Source organism: Notolabrus celidotus, chromosome 1 (genome assembly GCF_009762535.1).
Source record: "Notolabrus celidotus isolate fNotCel1 chromosome 1, fNotCel1.pri, whole genome shotgun sequence".
Taxonomy (NCBI): domain Eukaryota; kingdom Metazoa; phylum Chordata; class Actinopteri; order Labriformes; family Labridae; genus Notolabrus; species Notolabrus celidotus.
In genome coordinates this window covers 12,692,772-12,710,483 of record NC_048272.1, presented here as the reverse complement: position 1 = coordinate 12,710,483, position 17,712 = coordinate 12,692,772, and the positions used below count along the sequence as shown (strand labels likewise).

At 37.9% G+C, this 17,712-nt stretch overlaps 3 protein-coding genes across 3 annotated transcripts; 2 read left to right on the top strand and 1 right to left on the bottom strand.

Annotated features, from left to right (window-relative positions):
- Positions 1-30: 30 nt before the first annotated feature.
- On the bottom strand, positions 31-4,824 carry LOC117810556 (cell division cycle-associated protein 7-like). The gene is made up of 8 exons (XM_034680453.1): positions 4,521-4,824; positions 3,884-4,270; positions 3,648-3,743; positions 3,311-3,454; positions 3,037-3,180; positions 1,145-1,294; positions 427-563; positions 31-193 (listed from the first exon to the last, which is right to left on the bottom strand). The coding sequence occupies exons 1-8, from the start codon at positions 4,626-4,628 to the stop codon at positions 151-153; spliced, it is 1,209 nt and encodes a 402-aa protein (XP_034536344.1). The 5' UTR covers positions 4,629-4,824; the 3' UTR covers positions 31-150.
- Positions 4,825-6,526: 1,702 nt separating this feature from the next.
- On the top strand, positions 6,527-12,072 carry LOC117810537 (bone morphogenetic protein receptor type-2-like). The gene is made up of 11 exons (XM_034680431.1): positions 6,527-6,692; positions 7,070-7,261; positions 7,520-7,684; positions 7,837-7,938; positions 8,659-8,762; positions 8,855-9,076; positions 9,633-9,747; positions 10,075-10,232; positions 10,365-10,521; positions 11,008-11,144; positions 11,242-12,072. The coding sequence occupies exons 1-11, from the start codon at positions 6,656-6,658 to the stop codon at positions 11,362-11,364; spliced, it is 1,512 nt and encodes a 503-aa protein (XP_034536322.1). The 5' UTR covers positions 6,527-6,655; the 3' UTR covers positions 11,365-12,072.
- A 409-nt stretch (positions 12,073-12,481) lies between these two features.
- Positions 12,482-16,858, top strand: prr13 (proline rich 13). The gene is made up of 4 exons (XM_034680493.1): positions 12,482-12,686; positions 14,520-14,586; positions 14,698-15,224; positions 15,994-16,858. Exons 2-4 carry the CDS (start codon positions 14,571-14,573, stop codon positions 16,039-16,041), a joined length of 591 nt encoding a protein of 196 aa, XP_034536384.1. The 5' UTR covers positions 12,482-12,686; positions 14,520-14,570; the 3' UTR covers positions 16,042-16,858.
- The last annotated feature ends 854 nt before the right edge of the window (positions 16,859-17,712 follow it).

Here is a 17,712-nt window from a genome sequence, read left to right as displayed (position 1 = left end):
AAACTTGTCTCAGTATAACAAACACAAGTATCAGCTGATCAAAAAAGACTTTATTTGGTAAAAACATCAAGCTGTGTATGTTTAACAAGAAAGAAAACTGACACTAATACAGACAATAAAAATGAACAACTGCCCCCCCTAGTGTCGGTATCACATCTCTACATCATTCTCATTCTTCAGTTTGTTGCGTAGGCTGTCGGAGAAATAAATAGTAGATGTTAGTGAGTTCCAGCACCACTTTCACTATTGAAGATGAATTAGCAGCATATTCATCATTTTTCTTTTGTCATTCCTTCACCAAGCAGCCCTCCTTTGGCCACTTGTAAATAAGCGTGACATTTTTATATCAAAGAGTAATGGTTAACATTTGATTTTGCTATTACAACAGCTACTTGAAAACCTCTGTATTACGGTGGATTCCCTCACCTGCTGAGGTAGGAGTGGACGTCAGAGAAGCCGTGGTACTGAGCGAGGGGGAACAGGATGCCGGTCGGGCAGCGGCCCTCCCGCAGGCGGCAGAAACTGCAGTTACAGATCCCTCTACAGGGGGGACACTTCCACTCCTGTGGAGACGACAGATTGGTTTAAAAAATAATATGAAGACGGGGCTTTTGATTCTTTGTGTTGTGAAATTTGTTCAGACAGACATTGGAAAGAAGATGCATGGCATGTAGCCATCAAATAAAGCTGGGTGGATGTAGGTGTTCTGCTCTTTTTGGTTACATCTAACTTTCTCTTGGATCTACAGTTCAATCTAACTGTGTCAGTATTTTGTTTACTGGTAGAGTATATTTTAATAGATATGTCATATAACCCTCTCTGACTCTCACCCTCTGTACTTGCTGTTCTGTCTGAAATGCAAGGAACTATCTGATAAGCAGTAAATATATACAAACAATTGTGAGCTGTAATAACCAGACGTTAATGTCAAATCTTGGTGTAGGTGAACACCAATAGTTAAGTTATCTTGGACTAGATTTTTATCTTATTGCTAATGATCTTAGGTGTTTTAAATCTAAACTCGAGAATAACAAAAGCCCTCCCACATTGCATCTATGTTAAACCTCTCCCTTCTGCCTCTCTGTGCCTAAATACTTGTTTTTTCTCTGGTGTAGTTTGTGTGTCTGTGTTTCAGCAGTCTGACCGGATCAAGCAGCGCCTTCCTGACATCCTCTCCATATCTGTTCCTCAGACATGGCCCACAGAACTGACCCTGAATCCCCCGACACTCCTCACTGCGGCAGCACGTCTTAGTGTCAATAGTTTTCTGCCGGCACTGATGGCACGTGGAACCCTAAAGAAACAACACAGAAACCTTGATCACTGAGAAAGTGGACAGCTTCAGTCAAGGAGGGGATGCATCCTGGCAGGGACTGACAGTTTATCTCAATTGTTTACACACAAATATTGGTACTTGAGACACAATGACCACAGCATGTGACCCATTCACCAATTCTGCTAAACTAGAAGCACAACTCCTGCTTTACACTCAAATTGCAGTTCTAAAAACACACTTTTTTCAAAACACTACACACAATTCTCTGCATTTGGCACAATTTTCATGAAGAAAATCTCTTGTTTTCACAAGGAACACTCTGGCTGTTTCCGAAATTGCCTACTATACTAGCAGTACGTACTGATATTTCCAAAATTCAGTATGTAGTAAGTAGTATGTGAACAAGAGCAAAATCTGCAGTATGCCAAAACTCCCCGGATGTCTACTGATTCGGGAAAATATCTCAGTATGCATCGGACCAGTCTGCCTCGCGTACTGTTTCCCATAATGCACAGCGCTCGTTCTGCTTTTTCTTTTTCCTCATTTTTTGACGGGAGGAAATCCGTTTTTGGGTGCTGTGAAAGTTATCAAATTACATATAAACCACTTCCTAACTTTGTAAATCATAAATGGATGCTAAATAAGCATTTTATTTATCGGCTTCGCCGTTGTTTACTTCCGCTTTCCGAAACCGGAAATCCAGTGAAGTCTGGCTCAGCATGCTGCATGACAGATCGAACAGAACAGTCACACTACATACTAAATTCAAACGCAGTATGTAGTAGGCAATACCTACTGCCTACTACATTAGTAAGTAGTATGTAGTAGGCCATTTCGGAAACAGCCACTGTCATTCAAAATCTAAAATTGATTGCCCTACAATGCACACTGAGTCATCACATGGGCAAACACCTGTCACACAGTTTTACTATTAGCAATCAGAGCTTTATTTCCCCCGCTGCTTGGCCAGGGAAAACATTGCTTGTGATGTGGATGAGGTGCTGTGGCCAGACCGAAACAGAAGAGAGGATGCAGCAGTTTTTTTTTTTAACTGTTACTGTATACATTAGATTCTTATGTTGTTTTTTATGTAGACCACTGTATGTGCAACTTTGTGTTGGTTGGGATGTACACTGAGTGCACTGTTTTTCTGGGAAAAATAAAATATATTTGTTACGGTTTATTTATGTGTTTTGAGTATAAGAACAACATTCTAAAATATTTCACAACACACTTATGTGTTGTCTGTAATACTGTCTATATTAAGTGTAACACTGAACAAAAAAAAGGCCTAAGTCATTAAGATGAATGGAGAAGAAGTGTTTTCCATTCATCATAGTGTTTTACATTGAGCACATCAGTGTTCAACTGATTCTTATAAATGTCTATATGGTGGTTTGTGTGTGTCATTTGAAAACAAAACACCATTTTAAGAAGAAATAACATTGTTTTGAATGTAAAGTTTCATCCTGCAGGATAACTGAGGGGTTTTGCCCATTGTGTGTGTGTTTTTTGAGTTGTGTGTAGAGTTCTGAGAGTATGAGGCATGCTTTCAGAAAATTTGTGTAAACAAATCAAGAAAAACTGTAACGACTTCATCTGACTTAGTTTGACTCTGAACCAAATCTGCCACAGTCCCGTGGTTTGGTTTGATATGGCTAGAACCTTACCTGATATCTACACAAGCTCTAACTGTTTTGTATCATTCTAAAATATCCAACTTACAAAGAATGGCAGCGTGAGTCAGGTGGTTAACTCACAGTAACTTTGTTGTAGACTTTTTCAGTCATTGTTTCTGCAACCAGCTGAAGCTCATCCTCTGTGATGTCCTCAACAGGGCGGATTTCATGAGGCTTCCCCTGATTAGGGCGTGGGGCACCTCTGCGCTGTGGGGCTTTGCGTACCTGGAACACACAACAAACAGGAATATGTTTTAAGTTAATTCACACAGACTGACAAGATACAGATTCACTTCCACCATCAAACAGTTGATATAACATTCTCTGCTGGTCATTGATAAGTGACCAAGCTGACCTCCAGCAGCTCCTCCTCCAGGCTGAACTCCAGCTCTTCCTCCTTCGGCACTACAGGGTCTTCACTTGCCCCCATAGAGCGGGTAAGTCTGCGAGACGCACGCTCCGGGTTCCTCTTGGACTCTCCTCCAGAGCGTGGTTTACGCTGTTGGATAAAAAAAGATTGTCTTAGTATACAGGTCTATTAAGAAATGCTGTTTTTCAGAGCAGCCAACTCTTGCTTCACATGTCAAAATCAGTACATTTCTGTCCAACATCCCTTTTTGTTATCAATGTCACATGAGACAACAATCATTATTGTGCAAGAGCTTTTTCAAATGTCCACTTCATCTACTCACAATACTTTTCCCTTTTGATTTCTGTTTGCCTGCTTGTTTTTTCAGAAAGCCTGCCCCTCCTGGCATCTTCTGCAGATCTGCCATCAGCTGGGCCAACTGTGAGAAAACAGGGAGGATCACAACAATCAGAGGCATGGCAGCTGGAAAACATCTTGAGTCACTTTTGCAGGGAAACAGTTGGTGGCATGTGATACTGAAGATAATTTACAACTACCAATCATGTGTATGTAGTTTACCATTGCTTTGTTGGCCTTGATGTTCTGCTGTCTTTTGGCTAGGAAGGAATCAGCAGCCTCTCCTGCTGAATCAGATCCAAGCTCCTCAGCAGCAGACGGTTGAGCCACCTCTGAATCCTCAACCTCATCTTCAAATGTCACCTGTTTTCTCCTTTTAGAGCGACTGGTGTTCCCTGCCTTCTTCATCCCTCTTTTCATTGACCTCTTTTCTTCCTCTTTCTCCTCCTCCTCCTCTTCATCATCGGTGGACTGCTGGGTAGATGGGTTGGAGCGGAGAACCACCCTCAGCCTGAAAGGTTGTGCTCCTGAAGATGATTTGGATTTGGTCTTCTTCCTCTTGGGGGAAAACTCAGACTGGGCTTCATCTCCATCTTCTGAATTTGACTTCTGAAGAACAAAGATGGAGAGGATTTCTCGTGAAGTTATGGATATATTAATTACAGGATACTACATTTTTCCTTCAAGAATTCAAGTTTTGTATTTCAGCTGCGTTCAAGTGAGAAATGACTTGATTGGACATTATTATGACAAGCAAACCAAGTAAATTCCTATCAAAATTAAATAGAAATGTAGGTTAATTATATTTTCTTTATGTTGTCTTGTGTCTGAAGGCTTCAATGTGAGTGAAATAACTTACTTGTTCGTTGTTGTCGCTGAGTTCAGAGAATCCGTAAAATGAACTCTCATTTTCTGAGTCGTCCGCGAACACATCAGCTACAGCTAGCTTCTTTTTAACGGGGGGCATAATATATATGATTAAATCAGCTTAAAAGTATTAAAATCACGTGAAATGCGTACTAACCCAGATAAACGACTTATATGAAGTTAATCCACCGTATTACTGTAGCTGATGTGGACTGCGAGGACCAAACTGCAACTCGCTTGATGTGCTCACACGGCAGTTACCTGTCCAATTAACGATGTTGAATATTAGGTGTGCGTCATTTGTAGATTGGGACAGCACGTATTCACTGTTTTTTTTACCTTGTACAATGTCCCCTTTTAAGCGCCCTGTCTTTAACATGCTTAACATGCAGCAAAATATCAAGACAGTCGAAAAATAAAATGCACAAAACAACTACTTAGGTGAAAAGGTGCGATTGGGTTTCTGGTTTCTATCAGTGAGAAAAGTATTAAAAAAGTATTTAACTCCTTTAAATTATTCTTTGTATTTCCGAAATCATTGTATGGAAGAGGATTAGGGCCTGAAAATATATATTAGGAGAAAAAAATTATATTGTCATTATTATTCTGAGAAAAAAGTCTAAATTCTGAAATTAAAGTCAGAATTTTGAGATAAAAATCTGAATTCTGAGATTAAAGTCAGAATTCTGAGGCAAAAAAAAATCTGAATTCTGAGATTAAAGTCAGAATTCTGGGATTAAAGTCAGTATTCTGGCTTTAATCCCAGAATTCAGATTTTTTTTCTCAGAATATTAATAATAGTAATAATAATAATAATAATAATAATAATAATAATAATAATAATAATAAAATTGACCTTAATTTTTATTGTTTTTTCAATGGCCCTAATCCTTTTACGTATCATTGTCAAAAAGTGGAATCAATGTTGACTTCCATAAAGTTCAGTGAAAAAGTCCAGCTGAAAAAGTTAAAACTATGAAATGTTATCAGTGACGATGCTCAAAATGGTAATGTTAACATCAAAACCTGCAAATGTTAGTATAGTTGAGTGCTTGTAACCAATATTACACCTATATGCTAATAATTTGATGTAACATATATTTTATTATAAACTTCAGTATTTAACATTGTACAAATTCCTCCTGATGGAACACGAAAAAAGTAGGGGATACTTTCACGCTGTTTGAGCAAAAAATAAAAGATATATTGACAAAATAAAATGCCATGGCAACACATCAAATGGGCTACTTTTCTGTAGGTTAAATACAGCCATTAACAGCAATGTAGTTCACCTTTTGACACCTGACTGTGTGACCCTCATGTCACCTTCAAAGTAATTAATTTGGCTTTCTACTATGGGTATTTTACTAAAACAAAAACAAAAAAAACATTAGGATGATGTATTGGAACTGTTTGACAAATTACAACTATGATTTGGTATACCATTATTAAGTTTAGTAAGTCTTAGAGATGACATTATGTATTCCTTTTCTGTTTGAAAATGTAATGACATTAGTGGTAACCAGCACCATGATTAAGACATACAAAACCTGATGCTTCAGGACTGTAAAGACAGTTAGAAAACAGACATTTCTGGAGGCCAAATCAGATAAACAAATACACAAATAAAACAAAGAAGCAGAAAGATATAACAATCCAAAGAAAAACAAAAAATTGAACGTGGAGAAGACGAAAAGTTCTGATTGATGGTCTTGTGAGTTTATTGGGGGACATGAGAGAGGTTTCTGGATGTAGATATATGAACATCACAGATGTGAGTGTGTAAGTCTATATTGTGGTGTGGCGAGTGAGTTCCCTTCTTCACTGGTCCTAGTATTTGTCTGAGGCCTTTTTTGCATCCTTGAGTTTACCTGGGGTCCTAAGGTATTTGACCAGCTGCATCAGCCCCACACGTAGATGCAGATGAGATGCAGGAACAGTGAAAGATCATTATAATAAAACATTTTTATATTCCCACAGTATACAATACGGCAGCAGGCAGTTTGTGCAGGACACGCAGGTGTGTGGTAGTGGGAGTGATGCCGGGAAACATGGGAAACTCCTCTCACATTCCCAAGACTGATAAGGTCTCAATCGCTGCATGGCCGGTCTGGGCTCATAGTGACAATGATCCTGCAACGGTGGCTGCTGATTTCAGCTCTGGGTGAGTGAATCCGCTATTTAAAAACCTTTCCCTCCTTTAAATCTTGAAATCAGTATTTGTTTTCTCCAGGTCAGGTCTTAACTCATTAAGGATGTACAGTAAGCAATTTGCTAGCTGATTGTAAGTGATATAAATTCTACAAAATGTCGCATCCTGTAAGACTAAGTGATGAAACTTTACCTCGTAGTTTAACATTTACTTTATTCTGACAATTCTATTAGCCAAAAAGAGAAACTGTAACTTCAACAGTAAACCAAAATCTTAAGATTAAAAGTTCAGGGATCAGAAAAGACCTACTCTTCCAGCAAGAAAGCAAAAGTAATTCTCTTTAAGCAAACTAAATCCTCAGAAGCTGTTTCTCTTCCCTCCCCTACCAGAATGCATTTTTTTCTGCATCTCCAGCCAGTCTTTCCCTCGGAAGAGGCATTGTGCCTTCCAAGTATCTCTCCAGAACAACAAATACACAGCTGCTGGCAATGTGAGTGGCTCGGTGCAGCTTTGTGAGAACACCCAGTGCTGTGTTGGCTATTTTCTGATAGAAGAAGGCCAGCCAAAAGTCGACCTTCTTGGTAAGAAACCTTAAATTTAGATATCTGAATGAGTGCTTCTTGACTTGGTCTGGATTCTGTTCTTGTATTGTTATTGTATACCATAAGAGCCATAAACATTTGTTTAATGCAAGTTCACAAGTGTTTTAGATTTAACCAAATTAAGACCTCAAACCCAAACCACAGCATTATTAAATCAAAGTTGCTCTGCAGGCCATGTATGGTTCCTATGTGGGTTTTTAAAAGCAATCTGTTGTGTTACTGATGTTTAATTTGCAGCTTGCGATGTAGCTGAAAAGTCATGCCCAGATGAAACCTGCAAGGCTCAAACCCGCTTCAAAGGTCGCCTAATTAAGTGCGTGTGTAACATGGACCTTTGCAACAGCAACATCACTTGGACCCCAGAATCAGAGGAGCCTCAACCCACCTACTCTTATTCTTCTGGTATGAAAATAAGGAGATACAATAAATAATTGAAGTTCCATAACAGGCTTAAGACCAATGCTCTTTTTACTTAATAATTAAAGTAATGAACACACTGTGTTGACCCAAACTGAGGAGTAAGTAAGGAGTACAAGTGTTTTGTTTCTTTTTAGATGAAATATTGAAAAATGCTGGAATAATTCTGGTGGGAATTCTGCTGGTCCTGTGTTTCATGATTGTTGCTGCCAAACGGAGAGGCTTATTAAAAGCGAAAAGTAAGTCACTTTGTTAATTAAACATCAGTGTAGTAATTCTAAAATTAAATGATTTATTTATTACATTATCCGCTTTCTATAATTCGACAGTAGAGAGATTTTGATTGTCCTGATTGTAGTATTAAGAAATGAAGCAGTATGTCTCATCACCTATCCTTATCACTGATGAATTACATCATAATGAGAAAATACGTTAGTTCTTATGAGAGATTTTTAAATTGCCTTTACAGTGAGATAAATGTTGATGTCTGCAGGTTTTTATCAAACAAGAGTTTGTTTTTTTTACCTCCTATGTTTAGAAAATAATGTTCCCACATACAGTAGCTGTTCATCATGGGAAGCTCTTGAGTTTAAGATTCAGATTTGACTGTCTGTAAATCGGTTGCCGTTAAAAGGTGTTGTACTGTGTCAGATCCCCTCTCTGCAGAATCAAATTCTTCAGGTATGTTTTCACAGTTTCTAAATTAAGATCCAGTTCTCATGATGTCTGTTATTCCTTGGAACTGTTTAATTCTCCCTGCTGGACTGACCTTGGAGTTTATCTCTACTGTAACACTCCCTTTTACTGTTGTCCTTTGTTACACGTCAAACCCTATCTGTTTCTTTTCTGGTGCCCTCAACTCAGGTTAGCTGAATATTTAAAGTGAGTTCTGTGCAGGTGTGTTGGATTACATTTACGCCGCCTGTATTTCAATGCAAAAGTCATTTTCTTTATTTCAGAGGAGAGCCCACCATCTTTTGATGATTATAGTTTCACAAGATTGTGTTCCTGCCAAACAACAAAAACCTCTGAGCTCGACATTTCTGACATTGAACTACAGCAGGTGAGCCACACAGCCAGTTATACTGCACTTTGTGATCCATACATCATCAGTGTACCGTTGTTGTACCTGTGGATTTCCACCTTCTCTTTCAGGTTGTGAGCCATGGGCATTTTGCAACTGTGTGGAAGGGGGGATACCAGGGATCTGTGGTGGCAGTGAAAGTTTTCCCTGCAGGTTGGAAAGATAAGTGGAGTGCAGAGAAGGAAGTTTATGAGCTACCACTGATGAGGCATGCTGGGATTGTGCCCTTCCTGGGCAGTGGGAGGAAACCAGAAGGAGGCAGCTGGCTGATGGTCCTGGAATTTTCTGAATATGTGAGTGAAAACCAGGCAAGAGCAGAGCAGGGAAATCAGCTGTGTATTGTGAGGGAGTTCAGAAGTGAAAGAGAAAGAAGTCAGGGAAAGGAAAGATTTGAATGCACTTTCATTTATGTATTTAGTGTTTTAGTTTAAGTCTTAAGATTGTTTATTTGCCCAAGAAAGGATACCAAGCCACCAATATAAAGGGAAAAAGGCCAGAAGCAAAGTATAGAAATAATATTCAAGTAATAAAGATATGAACCACCCTTACATTTTACATTTCCCTGGGTGTCAAAATAAATGTAAACAAATTGCAACATGAAGGATAAACAATACAAAACCTGAAGACGTCTGACTGAACAGAGTTTGTTATAATGTCTGGTAAAGTGCCAGCTAGATTAGTATTGACATTTTGGACCATAATGACGGTGCACACCATGCAAACAAAGCACAGATTTTCCTTTGACGTAGCTTCATGAAGCATTGTACTCATATCCTGATTGTATAGCTGTAGCCAGTGTAGCCAGTTACATTCAACTCTTTCATGGTCTTGCTGTTCCTTTGATTTCAGGGTTCTCTCAACTCCTTTCTATGCAAACACACCACCAACTGGATGTTGTCTCTGAATTTGTGCCAGTCTTTATCACAGGGACTTTCCTATCTCCATTCTGACCTTCACAGACACGGTATGGCTTAGATAGCCTTTTGTATCATGTTGATAGATTTGCATGATTTAGTTTGAATAGCAGATATGACCAACAATGACTTGATTGAGTCATTGTTGTCTAACAGAATCACACATATTACAGTGAATATTTTAAGATGATGACCAAAAATTGAAAACCACAAGGCTAAATACAAATGGCTGACGTCGTACATGAATTAATATTTATTGCATCTTTCTTAGTTATACAGTGAATGGAGTGTGAGCTTTTTTAGATCAATAAAGTTCACCAGAGTGACCAAAACAAATCAAAGTCTTCCCATCATCACTGATGTGTCTTTTCTTGCAGATGTGCACAAACCTCCCATTGCCCACAGAGACTTGAGCAGCTTCAATGTGCTTGTAAGAGCAGATGGGACCTGTGTGCTATGTGATTTTGGATGTGCTACCATCCTGCGTTCTTGTTCAGGACAACACCTTTCACAGAGCCATGAAACAAAAATGGAAGTAAGAAAAATAAAAGATCTGAGAAAGATATGGATTCTGTTCATATGTGAAATACGGCTGCTTCTGTGTTCGCTGGTAGTGGTAGGATCTTGTATTATGAAACAACCATTTTACATTTCTGTCAATCTGCAGAGTCATGCTCAGTTGGGGACGCTGCGCTACATGGCTCCTGAGATCCTGGAGGGCTCTGTAAACCTCAGCAACACTTGGTGCCTTCTGCAGGGGGACATCTATGCTCTGGGACTGCTGCTGTGGGAGATCTGGATGCGCTGCTCGGATTTATTTGAAGGTATGCTTCCTGGATTAGATAGAGGGGCAGACAAAAAAGAAGATGGATGCTTGTGGGAACCTCATCTCGAAAAAAAAAGTGAAGTTTAATTGCAATGAACTTCCATCTTAGCCAAGTGAGATTTTAAGTATAGTTGGTGAAGATGTGGAGGGAGGACTGAGCCCTAAAAGGAACATGTAGGGTAAAAAGGTGTAAAAAGATGCCTCAGATATAGAGGAGAAGATGTGTTGGGTTTCATACGAACAAAATACTCAATCAAATGTACAGGTAACCTCGGGCTTGTACTTAAAATCAGTGCCTGAGTGAATTACATCTTAAAACAAAAGAAACATAAATATTACATCAGTCCTTTGTGTCAGTTTTACAGATTCATTTTTTTCTTTTCTCTGAGGTTCAGCACAATCAGCTGCATCTCTGCACTGCTTGAAATTTTTTTTACCCTGGATAAATGGATGTTAGAGTTAATTCAAATGTCTCCATCTGCAGGCAGTGCTTTTCCACAGCATCTCTTACCGTATGAATCTGAGCTGGGGGTCAAAGTTTCTCTAGAAAGCCTAATTCTGCATGTGTGTTACATGGACAAGAGACCCTCCATACCTGAACACTGGCAACTGCTACCACAGGTATTCCTTACACAGGTGCTTTTAACTTGAAGATGCAGTTTGTGTTTGCTTGGTTGCAATAATAAAAATGCATTGCCTGAAATGTTATATCTTTCAGGGGTCTGTGCTGCCGGAGCTCCTTGCAGAGTGTTGGGACTGTGACCCAGATGCCCGTCTGACTGCTCAGTGTGTTGCAGAGCGATTAGATCGACTAGCCTCAATTCAGTCTAGTTTCTATTAATGATTTTTTTCCCCTTAGGTTGACTTATTGTAATCAGCGTATTAGCATTTGCACTTCTCTCTTTGAGTCACTAATTTTAAACTTTCTATACTATCTTCATCAGATAGATGAGTAACCCCTTGGCTATTACATTTTTTTTTGCTCTCTATCTGAAACTGAAAAATGGGGTAATACATTGCTTTTATATAGAAAATTAAAATGTTATCAATAAAAGGTTTGTATTGTTTGCTTCATTTTATTTAACTTCTTATATCTGATTTTAAGTAGTTTGTTTTTAATAATAATCCCTCAAAAATTTCAGGTAAACTTATATTAATAGGCCTCCTTCACAACAATCATATGAAAAGCTAAAACAAGTCACATTCAACAGCTCCAATAAACCATGCCAGCAGACCTGTGTGTACAACAAGCTTATTCCTCTTAAAATATTTTTACATCATAAAAAAAAAAAAGAAAAAAAAAAGAGTTTCAGGCTCCTGTGATGTTAAATATGACTCACTGTTACTGGAACACCTGAATAAAACAAATGTATTGTTGTTAGTACTGACGCCTATGCCTGCCTCACTATCACAAGCCAGAATGACTGATGTGAAAGATTTGTGGTACTTAAAAAATAAACTACTCATTTATTGATTGGTTTGGTTATTCAGGTCATACTTTGTTTTGATCATTATTTTTACTTAAAAAGAATAAAAGCTTAATACACTCCTTAACTTCTATTATCTAATGATTGTGCTTGCTCTATTTACCTATTTTTGTTTTTTTTGGGAGGTTTCTGTTGTTGGTTTAGTGGTGCCTGGTACGTTCCACCGGCACCCTTGATGTTCCTTTCTAATCTAATTTTGACTATATTATATTTGTGTCTATATTCAACATCTTATCCTCGATTCTTATGAATGTATGTCCATGTAAAATCAATAAAAATATATTTTAAAAAAAAGAATAAAAGCTGCACAGAACCCCTTGTTATATTGTTATGATCTTTACACCACTGATGTTATGGATTTGTATGTTGCACTATGGGGTATGAATCATAATCATTTCAGGTGTGTTAGAGAATACCCCTCCTGACTCCTCCCTGTGATGTACAACTTCCAATGGTAGCATCAACATTTCCATTGTCATTGTAGCACCTCAGAAACCCGGAGAACAACTTTTCATTCAAAGCTGGACTTTTGCCATTACGCAAACACTGTGAGTGGCCTTTAATGGCGGGCGTGGCTTTCTCTTGCATATCTGCTGCTTCCCTGCTGCTCAATGCGGAAGGAAAACAGGCAGCGAAGAATCCCTGATCAACTACTGACCCGAGGCAACTTCTTCAGGTAAGCGGTAGGAACGTAGATATTGCCAAACTGTGATTGTAAGTGACTTGAGTTGGACAAAATAGTAAAATTATGGTGACATACGTAATTCCTTTTCAATTTTTGCCGTATCATACTTGTTTTGGAGACATAAACAGAGGAAGTGTTGTGAAATTCCTGCTGGGTGTTGAGGCGTTTGATCCCAGTTTAGACATTTTAGACACGTCATGACATGTGATAAGTACATTTATGTAATCTGCATAAAAACACGAGCTTGTGATCTGGGGATTTAGTTATTTGTAATAAGTCAAATTAAGCTTAACTTTCAGTGACAGGTGGTTACATTGCTGATCAGTTACAAGTGTGCCAAAGTGGTAACTCATGATGTAACGAACTTCACAAATTCTGAAATGTAATGTCATTCAAAAGTTTTGATTTCCAAAAAATCATTTTTTGTGAAACACTATATGGTTAACCAAATTTTCCTCAAAGTAGCATAGTGTTAAAACAATTCATTTGTAGTTAAAGCTGCAGTTGGTAGGATTGGGGTAAAAAACAATACTTATTTTGTGCTGTGGCAAAAAAGTCGTAACACTCATCATCAGCCATCAATAAATGAGGTATTTTGAGATAATTGGCGAGATCTCTGTATTGTCCTATGCCTCTGTATCCAGCAATTTATAATTTCCAATCACTCCCGTCAGCTCTGACCAATCAGAGCCACTCTCCTGATAGGTCCTCCTACATTGTCCTGATCAAGCAGCAACCTCCGGTCTAAAAATATGAGTCAATGCGGAAGTGTTAAAAACTGCAATTCATCGAGGATCCGCTTGAGGCTGGCTCCAGAAGTACCGGAAGTCACATACACATGAATGGGAAAAAGACGATCTTTACAGCAGAAATAAACATGTTTACAGCCTGGTTCAAAAGACGAGTGTAGTCTGAATAGCTAATTTCTTGATGTCCTCTCACTGTGAGGGGGGTGAATTTTTTTCTAACGCGGCAATTTCGAAGATATTGAGATTACTAGTCTTCCAATTAGAGGCCCAGCTGCCTGCAGGAACACTGTAGCTGTTGGCTAGGAGGCTCAAAGCCCGCCTCTTTACGTCACACTGGCTCAACAGCAGCAATATGGCTGCCGCTGCCGATTGGCCTCAAAACAGCTCTTCAGAAACAGATGGTGACGTCACGGATACTACGTCCATATTTGATACAGTCAATGGTCCTGATTGAGCGTGCACTATGACCTGTTTGTGAGCAGGGCTTACAGGAGCAGAGAGGGGGAAGGAGGGGTGTAGTGAGAGGGAAATCTGGTTTGGTGGGGTACTGTTGACATTTGAAATCTCTCCCTGAGCTGATGTTTATTCCAGGACTCCCAACAGCAGCTTTAATTGACATAAATTTTCAAGAAAATAATCAATAGTTTAAGGGTCCATAAGTTTTCATATTTTCCTACGTTTTTAATTTATCTTGAGTGTAATGATTCATGGATCTGAAATATTTAAGTATATTGCATGGCCATTGATACTTTAAGATATCTCAAACCGTAAATTCAATTATTTCGCAAAGAGGTTTATAATTTTGTGGAATTCTAACCTTAAAAATCGTATTCAAAATTTAATATTTGAGTTTTTGAATAGCTTATATAGCTGATACAACAGATTAAATATAACTGCCCGATGTGATTTAAAAACACAAGGTCATCTCAGAATAATGAATAACCTCAAATCAGAAATTACAGGATTGAGTCAATAACTACATTATATCAGATACAATTGCACCCTAAATGAAAGTGACGCATTACATGATAAGTCTTTTTTCCTCTTAAAAAAATGCATCCTGTTGTTTCCTCAGGTTTTGTGCAAGAAGTGAAGTTTTTGACTTTTCTACGTGATAAAGATCGCCATGTGGCCAAACCAAGGTGATATATTATATTGTATATATTATAACTAAATTTTATATTGTCTTTTGTCTGTTATGTATTATAGGTGTTTAGTGGAATAAGGTGAATTTGTGTTTTTTTGTCCATCAGGTCCCCCTCATCCTATTGGCGCCCCAAACCCAGCTTACCCTCCTGGCTATAACCCTGCATTTCCTGGTGCTCAGATTCCAGGGGTCTTCCCCAACGCCCAACCTCAATGTCCAGCGTACCCCGCTGGTGGTCAGTATCCAGCCTGTATTAACCCAGGCATGGCACTACCACATGTAACTCCAGGGGTGATGCCCTATGGAGCTCCAGGGCCTAACCCTTATCCTATGGCACCAGGTGGCTTTCCAGTGGTTCCTCCTGGAGGTGTTCACCCAGGCCCATATCCACACTCTCCCAAAGGTGGTCATAAAGGCCACCACAAAGGCCACCACAAAGACCACCACAAAGGCCACCACAAGGGTCATCATGGTGGTGGGCTAAATCCCATGATGGGTGCATTAGGAGGAGGATTGGCAGGAATGGGAATGGCAGGAATGGGAATGGGGATGGGGATGGGCGGCCATAAAGCACACAAAAAGATGAAGAAGATGAAGAAAGCAAAGGGGCACAAGCACCACAAACACGGCAAGGTGAGAATGAGTTTAGGGAAACAAGGTACTGAATGTTCTCAACATCTTTAGCAGCCAAATATTGGGATGTTAATATTAGGTTTAGAGATGAAACTGGAAACTGTAAAAAGTATCTCAGTCCCATACCCTAAATTAATTTCAGACATGCACACCTTCACCAAATACTGTTTTTACTGTCATGTCTCAATGAGTGTCACCAAGCTGGAGAGACAGTGTATTGGGACTCAATAAGTTTACATTTGACTTTAGGCATGTGGAACATTATAACAAACAATAATTTGTAAGTAGATAGTGTGATGAGACATGATCATAGCTCGGTGAAGAGAACACAAACCCTAGATTATAAAAAGTACTTAAGGAAATAAAGTGTTTTTGTACTCTATTTTCTTATGGTGAACCTAGTTCTGCAACTATAGATATTTTTATATCAACTTATCTGCCAAAGATTTAGGGTACAAACACTGGAAAAAAACAAAAATATAAACCTTAATGTAGAATAAAACATAGAGTTAAATGCCTCCCTATGATCATCAAGTTCAAGATTGTAGGCAAAATGCAAATATTAAAATCCCAGGATGCATCATATTCCATTTATTTATTTTGGTTATTGTGCCGTTGAATTGCTAGATGATACATTTCCTCCTGTTTTTCCCTTGAATGGCTCATTTGACCCTGTCTACTTACAGAATAACAGGAGGTTAATACCAACCTTTACAGGCAATAAACACAATAATTTTAGTATTAAAAGTGTCTTTTTGTCCCTCCACAGTCTTCCAGCAGTAGCAGCAGCAGCAGCAGCAGCAGTAGCAGTGACTGAGGCCACTGGTTCAAGACAAAACATTAAAAGAAATGTGGCTCTGCAAAAGGGCATCCTATTCACGCTGAACATGCAAATGCCACACTTATCACTACTGACAGGAAGTCTTTAAGAAACTGAACTTTTTTATCATATATTTAATCGGCTATTAAAACTAATGAACATTTCCACAGTTTATGGCTGTATTATAGCTATATTATGTGTTATATGAATCTTCTTACTTTTTAGATTTTGGCTTGTAATAATGTAAAATGCAAAGCTACATTATGCATAGGTTTCTGTAATAAAGTATAGGCAAACATTGGGCAGTAGTAGCTTAGTCTTAAGGGATTTGGCTTGGGTACCAGGGGGTTACAGCTTCAAGTAATGTTACTGACCAAGTCTTGAAACTGGGCTGGGAGCTCGAGAGGTGCCAGGTCAGTTCTTGGACACTGCCAAGGTGCCATTCAGTGGGGTACCAAACCCCCATCTGCTCAGCTCACTGTATAGACATATCTCAGTTAATGTATAACTATAGGATCCTGTTTCTACAACAAGTGTGTAATTATGTTCATGTGTCTAACTTTGTTTAGATCTGTCATTGTGATTTAATAAGAGAAATACTTTAAAATGTGTTTTATTTTCTTAGAAAGAAGGAGAGAATGATCAAATTTAGCCTGAAAAGGGTATTTTTTTTAATTTTTTTTTTGTAATTTCATGGGCGTACCTGCACATGCAGAAAAATCCATTCTGAATTGCTTTGTTCTATCTACACTATTTGTTATACATGTAATGGGTATGCAATAAATACTGCTCAATAAATACATGAAAATAGAAAGCCTTAGTTTTGTGTGTTGGCAGTTTAAGCACCAAGATGTTCAATGGGTCAAGTTATAAATGCATATTACATTATATTATATAATTATCTTTGCTATATTATATTATATTACATGAATATTGTTTACAACAACTTACGGTCATACTATATACCCATATTTATTTATTATAGTGCTAAATCTGTCATTACCAAGCATAATCACACCATGTCAAACTGTCACTACTGAAACATTTTTAATACTGCCTGTAATTACTACTATCAATCAATCAATCAATCAATCAATCAATCAATCCATCAATCAATCCATCAATCAATCGAGCTTTTTTTATATTGCACCTTTCATACAAATCAATTGCAACCCAAAGTGCTTTACAGCGATTGAAAACAAGAAAGAAGCAGAAATAAAATAATGGAAAGACATATTTTATATACAAAAATAAGTAAAAACTTCAAATTAATATTAAGAATATAAATAGTTAAAAAAAAACATTAAAAACGGTAAGGATAAGAGTTGAAAATAAAGTTGAGGCTAAAAATATCAATAAAACTGAGTAGATGAAATAAATAATTGAATTAATAAATAAAAATAAAAATGAAATTATTTAAAAAATATTTAAAAATAATACAACATTTAAATCAATATTAAAAAAATAAAAATGTGATCAATTTGTAACTTTTGTATTTATCTAAATTCAATCTGTAACATTGTATATATCTAAATCTTATTCTATCTTTATTTATCTGTTTTCATTTTTACTTATTTTATTTTACTACTTGGAACTTTTTCTTGATTGTACTTATGTCTGGGTTCCCCCAGGGGATCAATAAATTAATATCTTATCTTATCTAGGTTG

Bases quoted from the DNA above. Each gene is read 5' to 3' on its own strand.
- LOC117810537 (XM_034680431.1), top strand. From the start codon at position 6,656: ATGATCCTGCAACGGTGGCTGCTGATTTCAGCTCTGG. The intron at 7,939-8,658 runs GTAAGTCACTTT...TCTTTATTTCAG, and splicing joins AGGCTTATTAAAAGCGAAAA to AGGAGAGCCCACCATCTTTT. The intron at 8,763-8,854 runs GTGAGCCACACA...CTTCTCTTTCAG, and splicing joins CTGACATTGAACTACAGCAG to GTTGTGAGCCATGGGCATTT.
- LOC117810556 (XM_034680453.1), bottom strand. From the start codon at position 4,628: ATGCCCCCCGTTAAAAAGAAGCTAGCTGTAGCTGATGTGTTCGCGGAC. The intron at 3,744-3,883 runs GTAAACTACATA...GTTTTCTCACAG, and splicing joins TCAAGGCCAACAAAGCAATG to TTGGCCCAGCTGATGGCAGA. The intron at 3,181-3,310 runs GTCAGCTTGGTC...TGTGTGTTCCAG, and splicing joins TGGAGGAGGAGCTGCTGGAG to GTACGCAAAGCCCCACAGCG.
- prr13 (XM_034680493.1), top strand. The intron at 15,225-15,993 runs GTGAGAATGAGT...GTCCCTCCACAG, and splicing joins AGCACCACAAACACGGCAAG to TCTTCCAGCAGTAGCAGCAG.